At 37.6% G+C, this 25,179-nt stretch overlaps 2 protein-coding genes across 2 annotated transcripts; one reads left to right on the top strand and one right to left on the bottom strand.

Annotated features, from left to right (window-relative positions):
• The first annotated feature begins 1,205 nt into the window (after window positions 1-1,205).
• ggt5b (gamma-glutamyltransferase 5b) lies at window positions 1,206-11,149 on the top strand. Its single transcript, XM_014999913.2, has 12 exons — window positions 1,206-1,482; window positions 2,727-2,854; window positions 3,066-3,161; window positions 4,550-4,745; window positions 6,669-6,829; window positions 6,932-7,078; window positions 7,165-7,295; window positions 7,976-8,163; window positions 8,244-8,335; window positions 8,419-8,528; window positions 8,603-8,713; window positions 9,919-11,149. The coding sequence occupies exons 1-12, from the start codon at window positions 1,310-1,312 to the stop codon at window positions 10,063-10,065; spliced, it is 1,680 nt and encodes a 559-aa protein (XP_014855399.2). The 5' UTR covers window positions 1,206-1,309; the 3' UTR covers window positions 10,066-11,149.
• Window positions 11,150-12,637: 1,488 nt separating this feature from the next.
• Window positions 12,638-24,793, bottom strand: ggt1b (gamma-glutamyltransferase 1b). The gene is made up of 13 exons (XM_014999915.2): window positions 24,748-24,793; window positions 23,247-23,434; window positions 23,000-23,130; window positions 22,815-22,904; window positions 22,321-22,513; window positions 22,078-22,238; window positions 20,735-20,884; window positions 19,734-19,870; window positions 18,929-19,116; window positions 18,731-18,858; window positions 17,058-17,170; window positions 16,845-16,958; window positions 12,638-15,566 (listed from the first exon to the last, which is right to left on the bottom strand). Exons 2-13 carry the CDS (start codon window positions 23,402-23,404, stop codon window positions 15,420-15,422), a joined length of 1,710 nt encoding a protein of 569 aa, XP_014855401.1. The 5' UTR covers window positions 23,405-23,434; window positions 24,748-24,793; the 3' UTR covers window positions 12,638-15,419.
• Between the last annotated feature and the right edge of the window lie 386 nt (window positions 24,794-25,179).

The raw sequence follows: 25,179 nt of genomic DNA, 5'->3' as shown, positions 1-25,179 counted from the left end.
AGTAAAAGTGAGTGCCAACTGCAGCCGGGTGGCCAGCTCGTTGCACAGTCCATCAGTAATTGTTGCATTAAACCCTTTAAGCTCAGCACAGATTTGCTTTTGAATTCCGTTGGTCCTTTTGCAAAACATGTTGCAGAAAGGAGACCTAATCCTACTTTAAAGTGTGTTGAGAAAGGAGCTGGAGAGAAGGCAAGGAGAAAAGGTAGAGCTGGATGTCATCTGCATAGCAATGAACTTTGACACTGAAATTACAGACAATAATGTAAAAAGATATATGATCAATAAAAGAGGAATGAGGACAGAACCATGAGAAAATGGCGAAAGTGTTGCCAAAGTGGTATAATTTAAATATTTAACTCATCCAGCAAATTTTATCTAAGACTGAAGTCAATGATGTTCTAAATCTGGATAGGGTTGTAGTCATGAGAAAGTAAATTAAATCAAATAAATGTACTGTTGTACTGTAATGGCCAATTTTGCCTTTTGTTTAGTGTTTTTTTTTAATTGTTTAACTTTTTATTCAGTGTTAGATCTTTTAGAATAAAGTCTAAAGTCATTTATGTTTTCAAATGGCAGTTTTAGTGCTTTAAGTGTTGGTATGTAAGGCAAACATAAGATCGTTTTAAGCATTTTTATGCTATGTTATGTCAATTTAGTCAGTGTTTCATGTGTTTTATTTGAATTTTATTGTCTGTAAGACATAATCATCAGAATTACAGGAAATAAAGGCTTGACATATTTCACTCTTTAATTCATCTAGTAAATAATGATAAAAATACAGTTTTTTTTCCTAAGTTTTGATTGAAACGTTTAAATTTGACTAAACAAGTCTTGGGTAATACCGTCAGAGCATTGTCTGTTGTTCAGATTGCTGCTCTTTGGGACATTTAAGCCTCTGGGCGATTTTATTTCCAAGACCAACAAACTTTGCTCTAACACACTGGGGTATAGAACAAAAACAAGAAATAACTTTCAAGAAGAGTGAAATGAATTGATCATCGAAAAACTAGATACGCAAGTTTTTCGGGAACAAAATATGACATCAAGGTTTTTTCCCCCAAAAGACTCATGGTTAGTAAGAGCGATCCATTCTACATCCAGTAAATGACTACTTTCGTTTCTGGAATCAGAGGGTGATAAAGGAGGAGGAGGAGGAGGAGGGGGAAGAAAAGGAGGAGGAGGAGGAGGGGTGTGAGCCAGAGTAGTTCATGCTTTGGATAATACGGATTTGATTGTGCGTCTGTGCGCACTTCATCGAACGCAGGCGAACTTGTCTGTGAAAGTTTTACCCACTCACACACAAAGCGCAATGGCCAAACGTAAGCCCTGGCTGACGGCATGTTGCGTCCTCCTTATTGTGATTTGCGCTGTTGCTCTTGTGAGCCTGTGCATCTCCACGCTTCTTGGTGCGGGTTGCTCCGGCGGCAGATTCAGACATGCGGCTGTTTCGGCAGACTCGCAACTTTGCTCCGAGATCGGAAAGTAAGTGGCCTCCCTCCTCCTTTCTTGTTAAGACTTTAACGTGATCAAACTGATGCTAAAAATTATTTTTCATTCTGAATTTTCCTACCTGAACTTATTCATTGACGGGCACCTGAATTGAATCGGGCTTCGCCTCCTGGCAGAGGGAATAAGCAGTTTAAGAGATTTGATCGGCTCTGTGAGATTATAGCGCAGCGCATCCAGGTCCTTTGATTGCTCTGAGCATTTGCCGAATCAATTCATTCAGAGTACATAAACACTGGCTCATGCAGTCGCTTATGTTGAAAGGTCTTGGCTCTGCTTTGATTATTTGTCTTACTTGCAGTTGCGAGTCAATTAATCAGTCATCACTAACTTCAAAAGTGCAAAGGTTGTTTCACCGGAATGTGTGGGGCTCTTCCTGCTTTTGTGCACAGCAGGGGATTTTTCTTTCTTTTTTTTTTTGCCCTTGTGAGAATGTTTGTGGAGAGTTCATTTTACAGTTCAAAGCAGAGACAATCAAAGGTTCAGATGTGAGTGACAAAGAGATGAACTGAGCGGAAACTCTGGGGCATTGGCTTGAAGTAAAAAGGTCAGTTTTGCACACATATAGAAAAAAATGTGCAAAAAGTACTTTATTAACAGAAGAGCAGCATGTGTCTCTGTGTGTAAAATAAACATTACTTTTGTTAATTTGCTGTGGTCTGCCTTTCCACAAAGTTTTTTAATTGCAATTTTTTTTTTTTTTTTTTTTTGTCAAGATTTGAAAGTGATGTCATCGCTCCACCTCTAACTCACAACCACATGCCAGTCTTTGGTGCACCTTGAAACTCCTGCAAAACTTTTGAGCTGGCAAGATCTAAGCATTCCCAACGTTGCCTTCTCTTGCAGCTTAGGAGGCAAAGAGCAGTCAGTGCCAGCATTCGTGAAAAGATCCTTTATGTTTCCAACACAGACCGCAGAGTTGTTTTCTCTCTTTTTTTTTCTGCTTTTCTAATGTCAGTCCAACTGAGGGGAAGAAATCCAACCGTGACCAACGAGATGTATTTTTGCAATTATTACCTGGTCACTGTCATGAAAGACAGGGGAGCACAGGGATTAACTTTGAATGTTTTTTCAGTTGTAAAACAAAGGACACCCCCCGGCCCCCAGAGTAAAAGCCATCAAATAACAGATTAGTGTTTGCCGGTGGGTGTCCAAATGAGCGCGGAGCATCGCAGTCAGATTACTGGTTTCCCGTAAATCCACCGAACATTGTTTTCCAGGAACATGCTTCTCCAGGGCGGCTCGGCAGTAGATGGCGCCATTGCAGCTCTCCTCTGCACATCTGTGGTCAACCCTCAGAGCATGGGAATAGGAGGAGGCTCCATTGTGGTTGTCAGAAATAAAACAGGTGGGTAGTCTGCATTTGATTTATTTTTCAGGACATGTTTTCGTTAGGATCGAACCTTTGAGCTATCACCACTTTTCTTTCTTTGTCAACTACGTGGTGTAGAAATGGTCATCAATGTCATATTTGATCTTTATGTCACAAGAGATTCAGACTGAATCACAAAAAATATATTTTGGGTTTGTTTATCTTCTATTTGCTCATTTATTCCCAGGCAATGTTAAAGTTTACAACTTCAGAGAGTCAACCCCCCAGTCATTCAAACCTTCTCTGTTAGAAGACTGTCCCACTAAATTCGGACTGTCCGCAGGTAAGCTGCATCTGCTACACTGTCCGATTTTTCACTTTTTTTGTTTTGTTTGTTTTCCTAATTTATTTAATGTACAGGTCATCCAGAATATTTTTCCACAGCTGTTTTTCTTTTCTTTTGCATATTTATTAAAATTAGCAAACCAAGAAATCATATTTACATAAACATTCACAACCTTCATTTCCACTGATCCTCCTTAAGATGTTTTTATAAAATAAGTGGAGACAATCTGTGGAAAATTCAGTTGACTAGATTTAATTTGAAAGACAAAGTTGACATCAGGTCAGAGGTCAAACTCCAAGCAATCAAAGGACCTTTCTGTAGACCACAGAGACAGGATTGTCCTGCAGCAGGAACTGAAAAGAATACAGGAAAATCTCTGTTAGAGCATCAAAACGAAAGTCATTCCTTAATAAAAGGCACATGACAGAAAGTCTGGAGTTTGCCAAAATTCATTTGAAGGACTCTCAGTCCACAAGAAACGAAATTCTCTGGCCTGATGATACAAAGATTGAACTCTTTGATGTGGATGCCAGGCGTCACTGCGTGAATGTGCTGCAATGGCCACACCAGAGTCAAGGCCTGAATCTCATTAAACATCTCTGGAGAGACCTGAAAATGGCTGCACAGATGTCTCCGTCCAACCTGATGGAGCAGGAGATGGACTGCGAAGAAGAATGAACCAAACGGCCCGAACATGCGCGTTCAAAGCTTGTGGCATCATATTCAAAAAGGGACTGCTGCCAAAGATGACTCAGCAAAGTTTTTACGTGAATGTGATTTCTTGGTTTTCTGTTTACAACTTTGCAAAATACTCAAAAATGTTTCCATATTGTCTTAATTGGGTATTTGTGTGTTGAATTTTGAGGAAAGCAATTAATTTTAATACGATTTGGAATAAGTCTTGCACATACGCAAATCAAGTTTATCTATATAGCAAATGGTCGATTTGCTATATAAGCAGGTAAATATGTTATATAAACAGATATATCTGTTGTTCCTGAGTAATGTCAAAAGCTTTTTGAGGAAGGAACAACTTACTAGGAGAGCTTTAGGTAAACAGGTGTGATTTGATCCGTCTAATCCTTTATTCCAATTCTTGTATTATTATCTATCCCCCCTCAAAAAGAATGGCTCAAATAAATCATTAAAAACCCCAAATTAGTATGACATTTATGTCCATGATGAATAAGCCCCTGATCAGAATTGCATGATTACAATAAGAAACCTTAAATTAAACTCAATGCAACTGAAAAATGTTTCTTTTTTACGAATATCGTCTTGTGTAAGAGCTACAGTTCATTGTTTTGTTGTTTTTAAGTAAGATGTCTTCACATTTTAAGCTTCCAAAATATTATTTTTCCTCATTTTCCTCCTCAACGTTGCAGGTAGTCAGTGGATTGGCGTTCCCGGGGAGCTGCTGGGCTACGAAGCCCTGCACAGAGAGTACGGGAAGTTGTCCTGGTCCAAACTGTTTGAGCCAACCATTAAACTGGCCAGGGAAGGAATCCCCTTGCCACCATACCTGGCTCGCTTTATGACCCACAAGATAGTGAAGGCGTATGTGGAAACGTCATCTCTGTGGTAAAATTTCACACATGCATCTCAGAGAAAGAGGTTTTAAAAAGTTTCAAGAATTTATAATTACTAGTGCAGAAGTTAAAGTAAAATTATGTGTTTCAGCAAAAGAAATACACTCATTGGAAACTCTCTTTTAAATCTCCAATTCTTTTAAATCAAAAACAATTTGCATAACCACCAGCTAAAATTGACTGATTGTTGCTCTTTACCTCTTAACCTCTATTTTCACTTAAGCCTGACTGTGAAAAGGACTGATTTAGACAAAATATGCTGCACCTTTCCTCATAAACCCCACTCAAAAACGTTATATCTTATTGCAAAATATTTTTCATTGAAGCTAAACTTCGGTGACATGCTTTGCTTTCCTGTTGGTGATGAATTTCAGCTGTTTGGAGCAGTTACTCAATGGTGTTCTGACTCGGCACAATTTTTATGTAGCAGCAGTGCTAGGAAAGAGGCCAGCAAAAGTTTTGGATTATAGTCGTCCAAAGTTTCCATGACGTTGCTCTAAGGTTATGAAGGCTGCGTCCAGAGGAGGGTTTGTTGAGACTGATGGGAAAAGGTGGGCTCAGGAGTCAGTCGCTTAGTGATTCACTCCTCTGTGCAACAAGAGATGCTTTCATCTCAGAAGCAAGGGGAGGCTTTTGTGAGGAAAGTTTTTGCCCGTTTCACACTTTAGTCTCATTTATGTGTTTCTAATCATCATGCAGAAGTAATCTGAGTAAATATCTAGTGTTCTTTCAGCCATTTATCCCTCTTTTTATGTTATTTTTTTTGTCATTAATCAGACTCCAAATTGGAGATTATTCATTTCAATGTTGTATTAGACTAAATGCAGGTCTGATGCTAAATAGCGACATTAGGTACATAGCATATAAAACCAATTCTCCAGTGTAAATTTGTAGAATCTTGTATTGATTACTCAAGCAGAACTTAGGCTTCTGAATAAGTATTGCCTTTTTAGGCTGAATACCAAAAAGCACATTGCTATGTAGTTACATTACATTTATCCTCTAATTTGAAGTCTAAAATTGTGCATTATTTCTCCCTTAATATTTATGCATTCACTATTCACAATCTAACTTAATCATTTAACTGGTAGTCTTAATTTTAGGCTTTACTGCTAAATCTTTGGAGTAAAATGACCTGAGAGAAAAGCCTTACATTTAAACACGTGATTGAAAAGCTGAAATGTGCTGAACCTTCATCACATCCAAAGTATTACGTTTAGGGTCCCTGACGGCAGAAATTGTGGCTCAAAAACTTGCATTTCTGATGTATTTTTCTGGAATGAATGAGACAAGCATGAGCTGACCTGGAATATCTCCAATAAAGATGTGCTGGGAGGAAAGCTGTAAGAGGCTTTTGCATAAAAGAACCAAAGTCAAGAATTTTTGGTTGCAAGAAATGTTAATTCTGCTCCTAGAAAAGTAAAAACAATCATTGTGAACTGAAAAAGCAAAATGCAAAAAAAAAAAAAAGAAAAAAAATCACAGATGAGATGTATTACCAGACTCAAAGGATAACAGCGTCAAAACCTCAGAGCGCAGCTGATGAAGGTTAATATTTCTTTCGTCTGGAGAGCATTGTGATGTATTTTTTCATTTCACTGCTTCATCACAGTACTCTGGTTTGAGCATGCTGGTCTTTCAGAGTTTCTCTGTGTGCTCTTTTCCTCTCACTTTCCTACAAAATGTATGAATTAGGTAATGGTAGCTGTAAGTTAGGGATAGGTGTTCTTTTTTCTTTCTTTAATTGAAGAACTTTCCAGGGTTTACCTCACCTCTTCACAAAGCCGGTGCAGGGCATGGCTCTTTGTGAATTTAAGCAAAACAAAACAATTTAAACATCAAGTCAGGTCACTTTTTGTCGGGATGTATTGTGTAACAACTATTTTCAGCTTTTATCTACTTTCGTTTTGTTCAGCGAAGTCTTTTGCAACAAGAACAAAACGATCCTGAGAATGGGCGACACCCTGCAGTTTTCTAAACTTGCAGAAACCTTGGAAATTGTTGCAAAGGAAGGAGTAAAAGCCTTTTACACTGGCAGGATTGGACTTGACTTAATCCAAGACATAAAAGACGCAGGTTGGTGCAAGATTGTCCTGGGCAAACTGAGGCTGTGTCATTTAATAATGCAAATAAAATAGAAGCACATAGACTTTACAGAAATGTGTTTTTTGTCCTTAGGTGGAACATTAACGATGGACGATCTGAAGTCTTACAGGGTGCGGGTTGACAGTCCATGGACAGTTTCTCTGGGAAATCATAAGATGCACATCGCTCCACCGCCTTCCGGGGGGCCGCTTCTAGCTTTCATTCTCAGAATCATGAAAGGTTTCACGTCTTTTGTTGTAACTCAGATGGGATTCTTTGAATGCGTTCATTTGGAGAATTAAAAACCTGAACTCTTGCTCCCAAAGGGTTCTCGTTAACGCCAGACTCTCTGGTTGGTGAAAAGAAGATCCAGATGTACCATCGTTACATAGAGGCAGCTAAATTTGCTAACGGACAAAAGAGGAACATTCGAGATCCTGTCTACAGTAGCAGCAAGGTTGGTACACTGGGATTATTTCTTCTGATAGTATTTCATATAAAAATGAGTTTTTGACTCTTTATTCAGTTAATTACTCATTCTGAAAAAAAATGGGGACATAAATCAGACATGTTTACAGAAATTACTGAAAACATAAAAGAATGCAGAAAATTGTCAGGATTAAATTGTAGATGGACAATATATATTCAATTAATTATAATATATGTCCCATTCGGTCTCTTTGGTCAGATTAAAAGTACCTTTTGAAAATAAAAAACAGCCTTTAAGGAAATATTAAACATACTTTTCATTAAGCCCAAATTTCTGTGTCTAAAAATACATATTTTTATTGTTCTGATGTAATTATATTAACTTTAAATGTCATGTTTTCATTAACTATGAGCTAATAAAGGCTTCTAAACATTCATGTAAGTGTAATTAGTATACATAAAGTGTTTAACTTATAAAAATCCTGAAATAAATTGACTTTTAAATATATTCTAACTTATTGAGCGGGTCTTTTAGATTGGAAACTAAAAGCCAGACTGAAGATGGATTTATATTTTATCTGGATTTATATAAACAAAATAAAATATATTTCACACACTATTAACCCTTTTAAAAGTTCAAAGCAATGAATTGAACAGTAAAAATAAAATAAGGACAAAAGTGTTAATTTTTTTATGTTGCTCTTTCAGGTTGCTGATCACTTAATTGATCCTTTGTTCGCTGATCGCATAGCGAGGCTGATATCCTCGAATAGCACACATGATAACTCCTATTATCTCAACCACAAGCCTTCGCCTGATAACTTTGGAACGACTCACGTTTCTGTCATTGATGCGGACGGACTCGCAGTCTCGGCCACCAGCACCATAAACCAGCTGTGAGCACAAAAATTATTTATATTTTCAAAATCTACATGAAGTGACGTCACAGTCCTAATCGCGCTGTGCGGTTCTGCAGGTTTGGAGGAGCCGTCTACTCTCCACGAACGGGGATCATCCTCAACAACGAGCTTGCCGACTTTTGTGGGAGAGTCAATTCAATAAGGGGAGGTAAAGAAACAAAACTGACCACAGAGTTAAGGACAAATCCGTCTGACGTTCACTGATCCTGAGTCGTTATCCGTCTCATGCAGGTGAACAGCCGCCGTCCTCGATGACTCCTCTTATACTGGAGAAAGAATCTGGGGGGATCCTTGTGATGGGAGGGTCAGGAGGAAGTCTCATCACCACATCAGTGGCCTTGGTAAATCACTGCTTGCTTTGTTGGTTTGTTTTTGGGCTTTTATATGATTAAATAAGTGTCTTTTTTCCTAACAGTCTCTAATAAACCGTCTCTGGCTGGGGATGAGCTTAAAAGACTCTATTGCTGCTCCTATAATCTTCGTCAATTCAAAGAACGATGTGAATTTTGAACCAGGATTTGATCAGGTGACGTATTTTCATCATGACTGTGAATTTCTGTTTCACATTGATTTCCACACTTATTAACGTCCCTGTTCAATGAGTGGAAAAAACGTACATTTATGTGTTATTGATGGAGCATCATTCAACAATGAACATTTCTGGAAAATGTTTCCTTTTAATTGAAGTGCAGATATTCACTGGGACAAAATACAATGTTAAGAAATGACTTTTTATTCATCAGAGGAATTTCTCCTAATGTATAATATTCTAATTTTTGAAGTTCATCAATGTGTGGGAACTTTTAATTAATAATCCATGACTTACTTTATATGTAAAATATAAAAATATAAATATATACAATATAAAAAATGATGTGCCACAGAGACACACTTCTCCATCCAGAGGAGCAGCCGTATTTAGCTTGGCAGGGCACAAAGTTAGGAGAGCATCAGCTGCAGCAAAACGATCTGGAGTTTCACCAACTCTCCAAAACAGAGATTAGATGTCATTTAATCTCCTTTGTAAAACTGTCACAAAGGTAAACATGCAGTTTGTTAAACTCTACTGGGACTTTATCTGGAAATGTCAGATTTGAGAAGGATTAAACTTTTGAATTAGAGGATGAAAAACGGAGGGTGATCTGTGATGCTGTGGGCCGGTTTCTCCTATAGAGTGTGGCCTCATTAATGCCTGGAAATGTAGGTTTGTAATTAAACATCTGGTGGCCTCTGCCAAAAAAAAAAAAAAAAAAAAGAAAGCGTGTAGCTGTCCAAAATATAACAAAATCAACACAGAAATGGTTCACGGCAACATCAACTTTTTTCTGTAACTATCTGAACTTCTACACTTAAAGCACGTGGAAACTTTGTGATGTAAACTGAAGATAAGTGAGCATAAAAACAAGCTTTATATCATGCAAAGAAGGACGGAAGATCCAACTTTGTGAGTGATAGTTATTACAAAAAGTGTCTTGTAATAACAGCAGGAATGCTAATAAGCGCTGCACCGCTGATTCTGTACAAAACAGGATATTTTGAAAACCGTTTCAGTATTAGATGATACTATAATATAAATTCAGTTTATTAAAAGACTAAATGTCTTTACCAGTGTGCCGATATGTGTGTAACGAGCTGTAGATAATTGACTTTCCTATGATTCATATGGAGATTTTCATATTGTATTTGTCACACTTTTGTCTCATTTAATTTTAACTCTGCTGTGTGTCGTAGTCCGTCATAAAAGGCCTTACGCATCTTGGACACAAACCTGGGAACTGGTCGTTCTTTTTAAATGTGGTCAACGCCTTGGAGAAGGAGGACGGCTGCATAGCGGCAGTGTCGGACAGCAGGAAGCTGGGAATGTCAGCTGGATACTGATCATGAGGATCAGGCGTAACCGTCCACGAACATATTTTCTTGGACTAACTGAGCCTTTAGGATTCGTACCGGTGAATGTGGTGCAGCTCTGAAAAACAGAATGTGAATGATACTGTCTTTTTATATTTTGTTTGCCTTTTAGGAAGAAATATGAATGCTCAAAAGCTGAGATCATTTAATCCACCTAGAGAGATAAAAATGCTGGTAACCAACTCCACCTTTTGATTTTAAAAAGTGACTGAATGTAGGTGCACATCCGTAAAGTATTAGTCCAATGCTATATAAAAGTAAAGAAAATGAATCACGACCATGAACATATTTTAGATGAAGACAGATACAGATAATAAATTAATACTGTATATCCATCCAACACATTCTTCTTTTTGTTTGTTTGTTTGTTTTTTACATATATGTTGCCTTGTGCAGCTACAGAACTGTGCAGAAGTTTTAAACCTATCCAATATAAGCAAATAAGAAGCAAATATTTTACACAGAATGATGTTTCATTGATGCACTTTGGGAAGCAGCTAAAGTCCGAAGAAATAAACTGAACAATCTTCACAACGTCTGAATCAAAAACAATTTTTCTCCTGGTGGTTTGAGACTTTTGCACAGTGCTGCACTAGTGTTTAGAAACAGTAATGTTGAGATGCATTTTCTAAAGAGCACTGCTACCCTTGTTCTCATGAAATGGGTATAAAAGTTTCTGAAAGACTGACTTTGCAGTCGACATTTATCACTTTGCACTGTTGACCCATATTTACTCTGTTACATGTAGCAACATAAATGTGTTTTTTTCTATCTGAACTAGTCGATTTGCTGGTCTTTGCTACTACATGTGAGCCAGTTAGCCTCTTAAAAAGACACTAAAACCTTTTACTGTGACTTTTAGCATCTTACTGTATCTGAGAGCCTTATGTTTCCAATGTTTTAGATTCAATATGCTGTAAAAGAAACTGTAAAAAAAACAACTACTTTTACTAAACCACTTTTTTACTTGTGTTTGTTTGAAGTGTTTTTATAGACTTGTTCATGACTGTTCACTGTTTATTTTTGTTTTTTCACAATAAAAGCTTTCCCTTGATTCTTTTTTATATATGTATATTTCCAGAAGCAAAATAATTCAAGAGTTTTACACATTTCGGGCAAATCTTGGGTTCTCGATTACTCCAAGACGGACAATTTTATAACTCTGTGATTTTTACACATTTGAAGCTTTAATTCTTTTTACTCTGACTCTACGTTTTACCAAAAGTGAATGGACAAATATTTTAGTCTTCAACACTTGAGGGACGATAAAGTTCAGTTTCCTTTTCTTAAAATGAAGTAGCCATATTTACAAGTGAGCAATTTAAACGTTTTGGAGATTTGAGTGAATCTACAGGATTCTGGGGAATTATCAGCAATAATACCTCATGTTTCCCAATTTGGATTTTTTGAGAGCAGAAGAGAGATTTAGAACGAAAAAATAAAGTTGTAATGAGATACGTTCTCAGTAGAGGAACTTATGAATTAGTAATGATTTCTTAAGTGGATTCTGCTCGGCTCCCCTTCGAGGCGCTCAGTGTGAGTTATGAGAACATGCAAATTTCACTCTTTGTGAAGTGTCTCTGTCTTTGTTGAATGACAAATGAGTTAATTTCGATAAGCTTTGGCTTTTACAGCTTTAGTGTCATAACACCAACTTCTTTCTGTCAGGCGTAAAAACAAACAATAGCTTTAAAATCCACAGACGATTTTCACGTTAACTGCAGGAAGTTAAATGCTCCGCTGATGACTCTGTACACTTTTACCCCCGTAGCCATTTTGATGAAGCGAATTATTCCAACAACAGCCGTTTTATGCTTTTGTACGTACTTCTTTGCACGTGTGTCGCTATTTTAATCTGCCTGGATGTAGTCCAAAGCAATGACTCAAGTTTAAATCACATATGTGGAGACTGCAGCTTTTTTTTTTTTCTTTTTTCTCTATGCCTGCAGGGTTGATAATTTGACCTATTTTAGTTGCACAACTCTGTTCATTATAACTACAGTATGTGGATGTTGAACTGCGCCTAATTGGCCCTTCAAGGAAACTTTCAGTGTGCTTTGACAAGGTCACTGATGAATTCTACGAAAAAGAAAGAAATGGAGCACGATGAAGCTGTGGGACTTGGTTTCAGCATTTTGTTTCAACATCTTGTACCTGCAACTTGATTAACTCCTGAAAAAATAAACGCAGACGAAAATAGAGTCAAACTTAGCCGTCGCTAATAGTTTTTCTCTTTGTGTGTAGACTATCGGGACAGATTTCTAGACACACATAACATCTACAGTGTTCCAGCAGCTTAAGGGAGGAAAAAAAAAACATTATAAACTCACTGAACCAAATCATTCAGGGTGATATTTTTCAACTGCAATTAAAGATTGATTTATTTTAAGGCGTATTGCATTTATTTATTGGGGGGATTACTGCAGTGAAGTTCAGGTAGTGCCTCTCAGGGGTGAGGGATTTCTCATATGACGTCTGGGGAACTGATTTCTGAGAAAAGCTCCTGTTTTCTAAAAAAAAACTCAACGTATAACTACACATCTGATTTTACGGAGTTTTATTTATTACTACATAGATGTTCTCCTTTCATAATTAAACCAATCATGTCTTCACATTTATCACATCTGAGAGTAAGAAAGTCTTCCTGTTGGGAACAGTCAGCAGTTCTGTGCAGCTTTCACTCTCTCTCTCCTGCTGCCTGTTTTCTGCTCTTGCTGGGGGCCTCATCCTGGGGTCAGCCAAGAGATATATGAGCTCCAGCTAGTCCTGGGTCTGCCCCAAATCCTCCTCCCAGTGGAACGTGTCCAGATCAGCTCTGAGAAATGTTCATGGGAATGTCTCCACATGTCTCTGAACAGTTAGCTACAGAAACCAGAGCAGCACTCGCTCCTCATGTGAGCCGACCTTGATGGTTACAAACTAGAAAACGATCCAGGGCTATTAAAAGAAACACTTTTTTTTTTTTTAGTCAAAAGATAAACAAATATTCTGAGAGTTTTGCTCTGGAGTCAAGAGAAAAAAATATTCACATAAAATGATGTCAGTGCCCCCAAAACCTTTGCCACAGCAGCAGCATTGGACAAATAGCGACAGGTCGTTACTTTCACCGTCCCCAACTATTTAGCATTTCAATATTATATCAAAGTGCAGTATTATGCATTTCCTCATAGTGTTTCCCTAATAGCATGATCAAGTAACTATGTTACCTTCAGTTGTTTTAAAAATGCCATATGTGTCAAATATTGAAATTAGGCCTCTGTCTCTTTAAGAAGCTCCTACTTCTGTTATTTTTCTTAACATGTAGAAGATTCATAAATATAGTTGCGATATATGTGTATTTCTTTTTTATCATGCCTGTCATCATGAGATATTAACTTAAATATATTTTTTGTGACTTTAGTTTGCTCAGTTGTAGCCTTGTAAAAAGATTCAGCCTGATTTAAAGCAGAACTCACAATATATATATCACGTAAAATATGTTACTCCATTTAATTTGATAAGAAAATAAATATCCAACCACTCCATATAAAATTTGTTGATTTTTAGCAACAACGATTTATTAAAAAAAAAAAAAAAACACAATTCTAGGAAATAATTTCTTCTGATAAATAGATCAGTAACCAAAAATCCCTCAAAAATAATTATAGGTTAGATTTAAATCACTCAGTTTATGTCAGCAAAAAAAAAAAAAAAACAACTCCTAAATTATTAAATGTCCAAAAACTCCCGTTCTTTTTTAATGAGAATAATGTCCGCAAAAGAGTCCCATATCCTCAAAGGACAAAACAAAGTCCTGGAAGTATTTCCCCGTTTTAATCCAAAATGAAAAATCCAAAACGTCAACCACACCCAAAGCCAGCATGATGCTGAACCAAAATCAGTTTTGAACAGTGGAAACTTCTAGTAACTTTTAACAATCACATAACAGCAACTGTTCTACAGTTTGATATATTTACTCTGTAATGTATTTATTCAGAAAAAAAACCCATAGTGGTTATGTTACAACCTGGAGTTTGAACAGACGTCTTCAGACAAAAGATGCGCAGGATAAAAATGTGTTAAAAATAGTGTTATTATATTATAATATAATATATTAAAACCTGAATACTGATAAAACCTGAATACTTTTATCAACACCAATATTTTCATTATCAGCTGCAGTAGTTGTCATTGAATTATTGCTAAATAATTTCACAGCTGTATCATTGTACCATTGGCATTAACAATGGGCAATAATGAGAAACATTCATCATTTCATCCCTTATGCAACAACTCCGCTCCTCCAGGTCTAATCCTGGTGAGCTACCAATCAAACTAATTGATACAGCTGACTGCCTGCCTCGATCAACAATCTATGTCTGAGGAACAGAGACAGTCCTGACAGTGAGAGCAGAGACAGTTAATGCCCACCAAAACAGCGTTTCATCCCACAGACGTAAACATTTTCTGACTGAGTTGTTTTAAAGTCAGCTAAAGCTTCCCATCTCCCTGAGGATGAATCACTCTTACCAGCTCAAGGCTGTGTGACGTTTTACGACAACTAGGGGAGCTCTCACTCGCAGCAACCTCCCAGAACCTCTAAAAAACGTACTGTCCCTTTAACGCACAAGAAAACATTTGGCCTGCATGTCTCTTATTTCTTTGACAGGAGGCCCATGAGAAGAAAATATTAACCTATGAACTGATATGCTGTAGTGTTCTTGTAAAATAGCTTTGTGATCTCAAGAAGCAAACAAAAGTGATAGGAGCACTTCCTAATACTCCCTAGTTCAGCCGATGAAAGACGTCGTTGTAAGAAGAAGCAGCAAATATAATGAGATGAGGTCTCTGTAGGTCGCTGCACTCTGGGTGTTAGCAAATTATTGTGAGTCATTACATTGTTTTGTCTCCTGGAAAGGCTTGTCCCTGAGGTGTTACAGTCTGAGCCCTTTGTTATTCCTTTTCTTACAATTCAACAACCAAAAGCGGCTCGATAGCAGCTCAGTGGTGCCAGTGATTTCAGAAAGAACAACACAAATAACAATTTTTAAATTACACTGGATTTAGAACAAAACTGTAAAACTACATTAAAAAAAGGGTTGATAATAAATTAAGTTGTCTATAAATAAAGAAGAGATTAGAATTAACAATAGTGCTGTTTTGTAAAGAAAAAAAAAACAAAAAAAAAAAACAACAAGCATAACTCAGTTTGTACAAAATCCGCTGAGTCAGCGATGGTCGTTTGGCTTCGTTGAGTTCCTCGTCTCTCGTCTCTAATGTTGTGTGGAAGGTGTTAAAGTTCAAACAGCTACTGCAACGTCATAATCAGTGAAGGATTTATGGCCTCAGTACCCGGCAGCATACCCCCCTTTACGAGGATCCGACTTGGCGGACAGCTTGTTGTCGCGACGCAACACCGCCTGCACTACGGCTCCTGGTGACGTGAGGAACGCCGTCACATGGTTCTTCTTTGCCAAACCATCCATGATTTCCTGTGAGGTAAAACAAGAGAGAGCATGAAAATCTGAACATTTCCCGGTAGCTTCAGTGATAAAGCAGGCCTTTTGAAAGTAAATAAAACACATTTTTACTTCATTTTGTATTTTAAAGCAAAACTCAAACCATTATTCTATTTTATACAAACCAATGATTTCATGAATTTTGAAAACAAGGACTGGGGGAAAAGTTTTAATTAATTTTGAAGCTAGACTTTGCAAATTTCTAATATATCCACCTCTGGAAAAAGTTAAGAGACCACAGAAAAATTATCAGTTTCTCTAATTTTACTTTTTATAGGTATAGGTTTGAGTAAAATTAACATTATTATTTTATTCTATGAACTACTGTCTCTGAAATTCCAGGCAAAAGTACTGTAAAATGAGAAATGGTAAAAATAATGAAAAATAATGCATGAAAACAACAATACTAATGTTTTACCTCAGAAGAGTTTTCAATAGGGTTCAATGCAGCGCTCTCTTAATTTTTTTCCAGAGCTGCATATAAAATCTCTCACCAAAATATCTTTCTCAAATTGTTTTATAACACCTTTTATCTCAGTAAAATCAAGATCTATCATTGATTACAGCTGCAAACTTTTCTAGCCTGAATAAAATGAAAATAATTAACTAACTGACCAAAACTCAACAAATCAGGAAGATAAGCTGACATGGTGTCTAATAACTATTAATTATTTCTCAACAATTACAGATTCAAACATTATATATTCGTTTTATGTAAGTGTTAATTATTTGCAATGCATACCATGTTGCCATAAACTGGAAAAGACCCAAGCGATAACCGTGTGATAAAGTTAAGGGTGTTTCCAGACATTATGGTTCAGGATACTAGATTAGATCGGGAACCAAACTTTAAACATTTGTTATGTGTTCAGTTTGCGCGTTTCTTTTTCACACCATAATGTCAGACGACCCAAACGCTTTGAAAAACTCGGGCGACATTCACAACTATGTGGTTGAAGAGCCACGGAGGGTGTAGAGGTAAACCTTGTGTTAAACCATTACATAAGAATGTTGTAAAGTCATTATGTTGTAAAGTCATTATGATTACTGTTTAACCTCACAACAGAGCTGCTTTCTCTCAGTCAGAGAGTGTAAGTGAAAACTTTTCATCCCTGAAAGGTGAAGGTAATGACTAGTGGTTAAAGCATTCTGTGTTACCCAGCTTTCGGATACTGGATCGTCTCTCTGAGCAGCACAGCTTGCTAATATTAGCTGCATAAATCAGCACTTCTTTGTGTTTTTGGCACTCACTTTGTCAAAGTCAGACTCCGCCTGAGTGGTGTTGGGACTTAGCTGGTTGTGTAACCTTGGGTCTGTGACGGCTTTATCAACATCGAAGCCGAAGAAGAGCGCTTTGAGAATCACCTTTAAAGCAGCAAACATGTCCAACATTGTAGAAAGAACAAAAAAAAAGGTAAATGGAAATGTTCACATCTTTACGGTTGAGGTGAGAACGTGTTTTACCTGAGCGATGGAAGTAGTGATTTTTGTTCCTCCTGAACCTCCGACTACCATTTTGACATTGTTGTTTTTGTCAAAAAGGATTGTTGGACACATAGACGACATCGGCCTTTTCCCTGTTAACAGAATGAAAGGGTTAATTATACTTAGATAAATAAAAACAAAGCAAATTACCTGCTATTTTTTAATTTGTCCAAGCCAAAGTAAATGTTACTTCATACAAATAAACGACATGTTGAACAGTTTTATTTTCAAAGTGTCATTTTTTGTAATACATTTTATGTAGTTAATATAAATTTGAAGGAGGATGTTGGAAAAACTGAAAAAACTAACATATTTTAAGCCTTAGTGTTTTCCCATCAAAAACTTAAATTAGAAAATAATATATTATTCCCCTCCACAGTTCTGAACTTTTATCCTTGTCAGATAAAATACTTATAAAATACACAGAAACTTTATAGTAGTGTGACAAAATGTCTCCAAGGTCAAAGGGCATGAATAATAGAAGCTGACATTTGATTAACAAGTTATAAGCTGCCTGTGATCGGATGAGCCATAAATCATTACGTGATTCAGCATTTAGAAAAGTGGTGTGAGGTTTTAATAATCAGAACCATCAATCACTGAAGTGATCAATCATTAATAAACAGAAGGAAAATAGAGCTTTGCAAAACGACATAACCTGATAACATTTAGGCTGACTTCCAAGTAAAGTTACTTAAGAATTAAGATAAAGAGCCATCCTCCTGAAACACATGCTCCACCTTGATAAATGTCAAGGTGAAAAAGTGAGCAGAAGGGAGTTAATTTAAAAATTATCTGATCTTTACAAAGCTTTATAATTGTTTCAATCTAACCTCAAGCTTTAAGTTACCAAAGTCCTCGAACGGAGCTTATTCTGGTAGAGAAGTATTAGATAAATACGGATTATTTAAGAGAATAATGTGTATTAGTTTCAACTCAACAACATCACACCCATATTCTGACTCACTAAACGTCTTTGATTTGTGCAACAAATCTGCTGTGAAGTTCATCATTGGATCAGCTAGAAGACCCAGGACATGTGAAGGAACCATGACCTTCACAATGGTGGAAAAATTCATTATGAGGCAAAACATTATGACTATCTGATGGTCATGGTCTTTACTCTTAGTGCTTTTGAACTCTCTCCAGATGAACCTTTGTGGGCTGCACTCAGGTTAGAGGTTGTTTTTCTGCAGCTGCTCAGGAACCAAACTCTCTCTCCAATGTCTAGGATTTCCTTTTATTTGATATAAAACTCATGTGTGGCTCTGTCTGTCAGAGCCAACTCACACAGATTTAGACCAACCACAATAACTTCATTTTGGATAAACAAATAAATGTGACGGTCTTTCATTCCTCTTCATTTTTACACTAATATCCTATTTAAATTTTCTAATCATTGTTTCCACTAACTTTACGTCTGTCTTGGTGTTCTTGTTGGTTCACTGTTGCTGTTTTCCAATCTATACTGTATAGATAACATTTACTGACTGTAGCAACATTTCAGAGAGTTATTATGTCATTTTGAAGCTTTGGTTTAGTTGTTCTCAAATAATTAAAATAGTTTAAATAAAAGCATTAAGCATACTTTTGCACCCTCTGATCCATTTTAGATACACAACTTACACCTGCACAAAACGTTAAACATCTACCTGGCTTGATGAAGTTGCTTGGGGAAGGAGGAACATCGAACCCATTAATGATATATGGCGAGCTGAAGTCATCCATCTCATTGTTAAGAATGATTCCTGTAGATCCTGACATGACTTTGGAGCCCAAACTGCAGGAAGACAATAACTGATCAGATATGAAGGGACAAGAGCTACAACAGATTAATTAGGAGGTCTTACTAGTGGTTGATGGTGCTGGTGGCAGCCACCGCACTCCCATCCTCTGAAACGACGGACAGGTGAGACGTCCCGTGGTTTTCAGGAAGCCAGAACTGTGGCTCGTAGTACTCCATGGGATGGGTGGTGTCATCCGTAATCTTCGCCCGCATGACGTCAGCATACGAAGTGGAGGTCATGTTCTTGATCAACTTTTGGAAGAAAACAGCTGATTAAGTTCAGAACTGTGCTAAACAAAAAGAACAACACAGAGCTATAAGGTGTTTGCTTATCTTGCTCCCTAAGTTACTGTGAGTTTGAGTCTTGTGCTTTTTGTTCATTTAGTTTTGTTTATCTTATCCTCATGTTCTCCAAACCTTGTCAGTTCATCAAACCACTGAGAAATTTCCAAACATTAAGGTCTTCGTACATTTTGGACTGAATGTCGGTAAAGAAATGATTTGGCTTTGGATAAAAAAAGAGCAATAGCAAGCTTTTGTCAGCAACTTAAATACAACCTGTGTTTGCTAGCAATGGATGATTTAGTCCTAACTAGACTGGAGTCATTTAACTGAGTTGTGTTTCTTCTCTGTTCTGTAAAAATGTAGCAGGGATACAAAGTTCTTGAGTCACCAGGTTGTGTAATCTGCAGATTGCCATGTTTCCGAGATTTCCTACTTATCTACAGCAAGCACATGTGGCTTACTTTGTTTCATTTTCTTTCTGTGTCATTTCCTAGACAGGTAAAAGGTCAACTTTAACCTCCCCCCCAGCCCCCCGCTCTATTAGTCACTGCACAACAAAAACGAACACACTTCCCGTAACTTACATCTTCAATCTGGAGAAACTTTGGATCGCCAAGCAAAGTTCTCTTTGCATAAGCGAAGCGAAAGGCCTCCACAATGCGGTGGAAAGTTAGGATCTTTTTCTCCTTGGTCGCCATGCTGTCTGTGCTGAAGTTGTATCCTGCAGACACACATAACCGCAATTAGAGCTTGATTAAAACTAAGGCTTTCGTAATCTATTTGTATACTTTTGGGTTCAAATACACAGAGAACAAATTGACTTGGCGCGCAATGTGTTTTCAGTTAGTTCCACATGTGTGTTACGCCGAGGTGAAAGCCCCAGAAGGAAGACAGTTCAGGACTTTGTCGGTCTTAGCTTCGGGACAGAAGCAGGCGTCACGGCACATCAGCGGGGCGAGAGCGCTTTATTCTACGCCGACTGAAATGTGAGTCAAGCTTGAACAAGTCATCTGTGTCCAATTAGAAGTAAATTTGTGGGATTACTGTTCGGGTGTCTGAGGCAGTGGGGTACAGTGAGTGGGCGGCCAGTCAAAGGGAAAGGGAGCGGGTTTTGATGATTAATTATTTTAGAGGAAAGTTTCTCTAATCCTCAGTGGCAGATACTGTCACTGCTCCGACACGAAGCCGAGGCAGCGTGACGGTGTCTTCACAGACCAGCAGCTTGAATGTTACGGCCCAGCCAGCGACAAGCTAAATCAGACAGATGACGTCAGCAGAACAAAGAAAAAGGTTTTCAGTTCGAAAATAAGTAGCATTTTAATAATCAGCGCTTATTCCACATCTAAGCCCATATAAGGGCAAATAGAGCGCATCCCTGTTAAAAATCAGTGTTTTTTACCAGCTCCCAGTTACATAACCCATCCTATTTCTGGTTGAATTAAGAGAAGAGACCCTTTAAAGAGAGGATTTCCTGTACACGTCCCTCAGAGCCGACTCCTTTCTGTGAGAGTGGCTGGAAGGCAGCTCACGCTGCAACACATTTTCTCCCACTCAGGATGTTTTTGGACGGCGTAACAAGGCTTACCATTCAGGATGTTTAATATCAGCGATAGCACAGGGCCGCTAGCGGGGGCATTGGGAACAACCATGGCGTACTCCCCCACATTCACCCTTAAAGGGCTTTCATCCAAGACAGGCTCATAATCCCTCAGATCTTCCTTTGTGATGATGCCGCCTAAACATGGATTGACAAACACTGTGAATACATTTCTGAGCAGAAAAGGGGGAACAAATTCTCCTTATCCTGCAAATAGGAGGCGCAACGAAGCAGAAATTAAATAAAATGCAGACTTTTATCTGAAGATGGAAACATTGGGTTGAATTTGAAACTTTTGTGGCATTAAGAGTTACTGCACAAGATCATTTGCAACAGATTCTAAGAAGGACTCGGAACAGAAATCCTTTGATTTTCCAGAATAGACAACATCTGTTGCTTGAAACTTCTTAAAAGTCAAGTCAGCTTTTATAAAAATGGTTAATTACAAATATTGCTGACTTTTTAAAGATTTTTTCTTTTTTTGCAACTACATCCACAAACTTAAATATTATTTCTTGGGTTTTTATGCGAAAGATCAAAGAAAGTATGAGATGACTTTTATCATGAAATGATTTCTGATGAGTGGCAGCATTATGCTGTGGGGACAGAGATGCCGATTAGTTGATGGAAAGGTGGATGGAGCAAAATACAGAGAAATCCTTAAAGATAAAAATCTGTTTGAGGCTGCAGAAGTCTTTAATTTATAGCAAGAAAATTATCCTAAACACACAACATGAGCTGTAATGTAATGTTTTAGCTCCAAGCATTTATTTGTGTTAAAAGTTCAAACTCAGTTGAACTTGTTTTTGAGGGGGGGGGGCAAGATTTGAAAATTGATGTTCACAGATGATCTCCATCAAATTTAAATGAGATTTTCAGCCACAAAAAAGGCAAGAAAAAGCACAATCTCCAAATGTAAAGATAGAAAGTGTTAATACAAACACATGCCACATGTTTTGTGTTTTTATAGTCTATTTGTTTTTTTGGATCAGCTTTGCTAAGACACTATATAATAACATCCTGTGTTCTCCATCCAATCTGCTAAAGCTAGAGCTGCTTTGCAAACAAGAAAAGACAGAAATTTCAGACTCTTTTTGTCTAGACGTACCCCGAAAAAGACCTTTTTATATTTTAAAAGTTCATGGAACATTTCCTTCCACATTACTTTGTCTTACAACTACTTTACTACATAAAACTCCAATAAAATCTAATTAAGTTTGAGCTTTTTAGCACAACAAAGCGAAAGCTATTTCAAGGGGAAATGAGTACTTTCGCAGGTTGCTGTGTGTAGCAACAATATAAAATGATTTAATAGTAAGAACCAACGATACCTGAAGCCTGAATATCCTTCACAAGCTCATCTGACAGTTGTCCTGTATAAAACTCCTCTGCTCCTTTCTCGGCGATTCTCCTGTATGTTCCTGCCAGCCTGGTGAATTTAATGGTGTCATTTTCTTTCAACACGCCGCCGTTTCTCGCGCAAAACACTTCACTGAAAGAGGACAAGCAAGATCATGTCAGACAGAGAACGTTATCTATGAAGCAGAGAGCTAATTAAAGGTGATGTCTCTCACCAGAGGGCTGTGTCATTCACGATGAGTTCCTTGTTTGCATTAATCGCGATCGCCATCGCCTTGCCCATTGGAAATCCTTTCTCTGCAAGCTCGATGCTTGGCTGAAACAAGTCTTTCCAGGGCAGTTTGCCGTGTCGTTTGTGGGCCATGTCGTAACCCCGAAGCTCTCCGGGAACAGCGATGGACAACGCTCCTAAAGACCAAGAAACGGTTGAAAAGTTTAGATTTTTAGGGGAGCTTTCACTCATCTTATTTGATCTTTTTGTATTTCTGAACAGAAGAAACGTCCTATAAATAAATCTGCGTGCTTTGCAGTTACAAAATGTCTAAACATGAAACAGCAATCAACAATTTATTGGGGGGCAACATCCCATATCAAGATATACAAGGAGAATAAAGGGCAGTTCCAAAGTATCGAAAGAGATTATATCACATTTTAAGGCAGGAGGACCAATAAACGTCAGCTTATTTCCATTTCTACGTTTGGACATTACCTTTCTGGGATAAATTTGTGTTGTTTTTAAACATGTCCTGCGTTGCATTGTGGGGCGCCGTCTCCCGTGCATCAATTACCTCAACCTTTCCTGCATAGAAGTCACATAATTTCCTTCAGTTTGTTTGATTTGTGGAGATGCAGAGATGTGACAAGTCTTGTGGTGAGAAATGTGTGTTGTTGTACCAGTTTTTGCATCATAGATGGTGAGGAAAAGACCTCCTCCTATGCCCATACTGTGAGCATTTATTAATCCAACACATAGCAGCGACGCTATTGAGGCATCCACTGCAGATCCTCCTTTCTGGAGAATGTCCCTACAGTGCAAACAATTAAAAAAAAACACATAGGGACAGCTTTATTCTCTGCGTAGGTGGTCACACTCATAACTCAAACAGGTTTTCATATCAATGTTGTCGAAACAAGCTCTTACCTGCCAACCTCTGAGCAGGGGCCCGCATCTGCTGCTACTGCTGCTTTCCAGGAGCCATTCGCTCTGTTGCTCTTCAGGCCAAAGAAAACACCCAGAAATATGGCGAGGCATGCTAACAGCAGCACTGCAAGGGCCACTATTATTACTTTCTTAGCCATTTTGAATCTTCGGGGAACCTAGCAATTTGTCTGGAGAGGGGAACAAAAGACAAATGTAAATGTGAAACATTTGCCTTTGTCATTTGACTTACAAAAAAAAGTTGAGTTGGTTGTTCATCTGCATATTGAGAATAATATTTTGAATTTTTGGTGAGGTTTTTATTACACCGCAAATGTTTAGGTGCCTCTGACTAATCAGCAATGAAACTGTAACAAAGAAAGCCAATTATTGGGGATATGTCTCTTTATAAAGAGTCATAATAACATAGAATCATATATTGCAGATGTTTTAAGCAACTCAACATAGAAATATAAACTCCTCCCTGATGAAAGAAGACACTCTTTCCTACTTTACAGAAAACACAGATTAAGCTGTTTAGGGATATTTCTGGTGGCAATAAAAAACAAAGTCATGATGTGAAATCAAAATATGAAGCATTACCTTCATATAGCTGTTATGAAGGTAATGCTGCATTGACAGCGACATATCTTTTGAGCAGCTTTTCTACCTTAGCAGATGGTTTGCATAAATAAGCAGCTAATATCAGCTTGTGTTACTATAAAAAGAACAAAAATGCAAAAAAAAAAAAAAAAAAAAAAAAAATATATATATATATATATATATATATATATATATATATATATATATATATATATATATATATATAACATACTGTGCATTAGACAAGTACGACTGAATTTAGCAGATGTTCATTATCTGCTTTTGCTTAAATCTTAAATATTACAACAGATACTAATCATAACGAGCTACAGAGTTTTAGCCACAGCAGGAATCAGTGTTGTGTTAATGTTCGAAACATTAACGCAACAATGTTTCCTCTGAATATTTCTACTTTCAGGAAATGAGAAGTAAGCAGCAGAGCTACTCTTATTGGAAACATCAAATCTAAATGTATTTATCTCTTTTGAACTGTGTGAACTACATTTGAAGTTTCAGTCAGTCACAGGTCTGGAGAGGAATATTTGAGATCTGGGAGTCACTGTACCATACTTGCTGTGCTTTCCAAAAGCCCAAATGACACCAAAAAATAAATAAATAAAATGTCTGGAGTGTTTCAAGTTTATCCCCTAAAACCGTCAGGCTGATTCTTTGCTCTGTCACAGAAGTGTACCCAGATTATGTAACAGGGGAGTGAGCTGATTTAGTTGAACAAGGTTTGCATGCTGCTCTACAGAAATCACTTACAGGAAGTAAGTTTCTGATTTTCACATCTGATACTATCAGGACGACTCTAATTATTCAGTTTTTAGTCTAACAAAACCATAAACAAATTGAGGGAATTGTTTACCTCTTTAAGGATAAAAAAGGGAAAATCTCTTACCCTGGTTCTCCTTGGAGCTTTTCCTGCAGGCTGTGCCTGTTTTGCCAGCAGCTTATAGGTGATGCATTTATATCACAGTCATTAAACTTTAACCCATCCCACAATAAACCCTCTAACCTGAGTCATCATTAGTGGTAAACAAGGACAGACCGAACAAGGAGAAACAACCAGAAAAACAGCCTAAAAGTTATTTTGTTCACAATGTTCACTTTGATGAACCCAGGCTGAGTTACTGCAACACCCTGAAACTTATGGAGTAACACGACCTGCAGGCAAAAGTTTTTCTTTTATCTACAGTGATACTTAAAGAGACCTGTGACAAATATTAACTTCCAGAAGCGTCACTTTGTTAGTCATTCACTTTAAATGGATGATGTAGGGAGAAAACGTTTTGCAATGGTTGTGTTGCACAACTCTACCCAGGAAAAATAG

The sequence above is a fragment of the Poecilia mexicana genome, unplaced genomic scaffold, assembly GCF_051168715.1.
Source record: "Poecilia mexicana isolate PSO_F unplaced genomic scaffold, ASM5116871v1 scaffold_12, whole genome shotgun sequence".
Taxonomy (NCBI): Eukaryota; Metazoa; Chordata; class Actinopteri; order Cyprinodontiformes; family Poeciliidae; genus Poecilia; species Poecilia mexicana.
Note: the sequence above shows the minus strand (reverse complement) of the source record. Positions and strands in the feature narration are given on the sequence as shown.

Excerpts from the sequence above, each read along its gene's own strand:
- ggt5b (XM_014999913.2), top strand. The coding sequence starts at position 1,310 with ATGGCCAAACGTAAGCCCTGGCTGACGGCATGTTGCGTCCTCCTTATT. Across the intron at positions 1,483-2,726 it reads CTTTGCTCCGAGATCGGAAA|GAACATGCTTCTCCAGGGCG; the intron begins GTAAGTGGCCTC and ends ATTGTTTTCCAG. Across the intron at positions 3,162-4,549 it reads TAAATTCGGACTGTCCGCAG|GTAGTCAGTGGATTGGCGTT; the intron begins GTAAGCTGCATC and ends TCAACGTTGCAG.
- ggt1b (XM_014999915.2), bottom strand. The coding sequence starts at position 23,404 with ATGGCTAAGAAAGTAATAATAGTGGCCCTTGCAGTGCTGCTGTTAGCA. Across the intron at positions 22,514-22,814 it reads CACAAATTTATCCCAGAAAG|GAGCGTTGTCCATCGCTGTT; the intron begins GTAATGTCCAAA and ends CTTGGTCTTTAG. Across the intron at positions 19,117-19,733 it reads AGTTTCTCCAGATTGAAGAT|TTGATCAAGAACATGACCTC; the intron begins GTAAGTTACGGG and ends TTCTTCCAAAAG.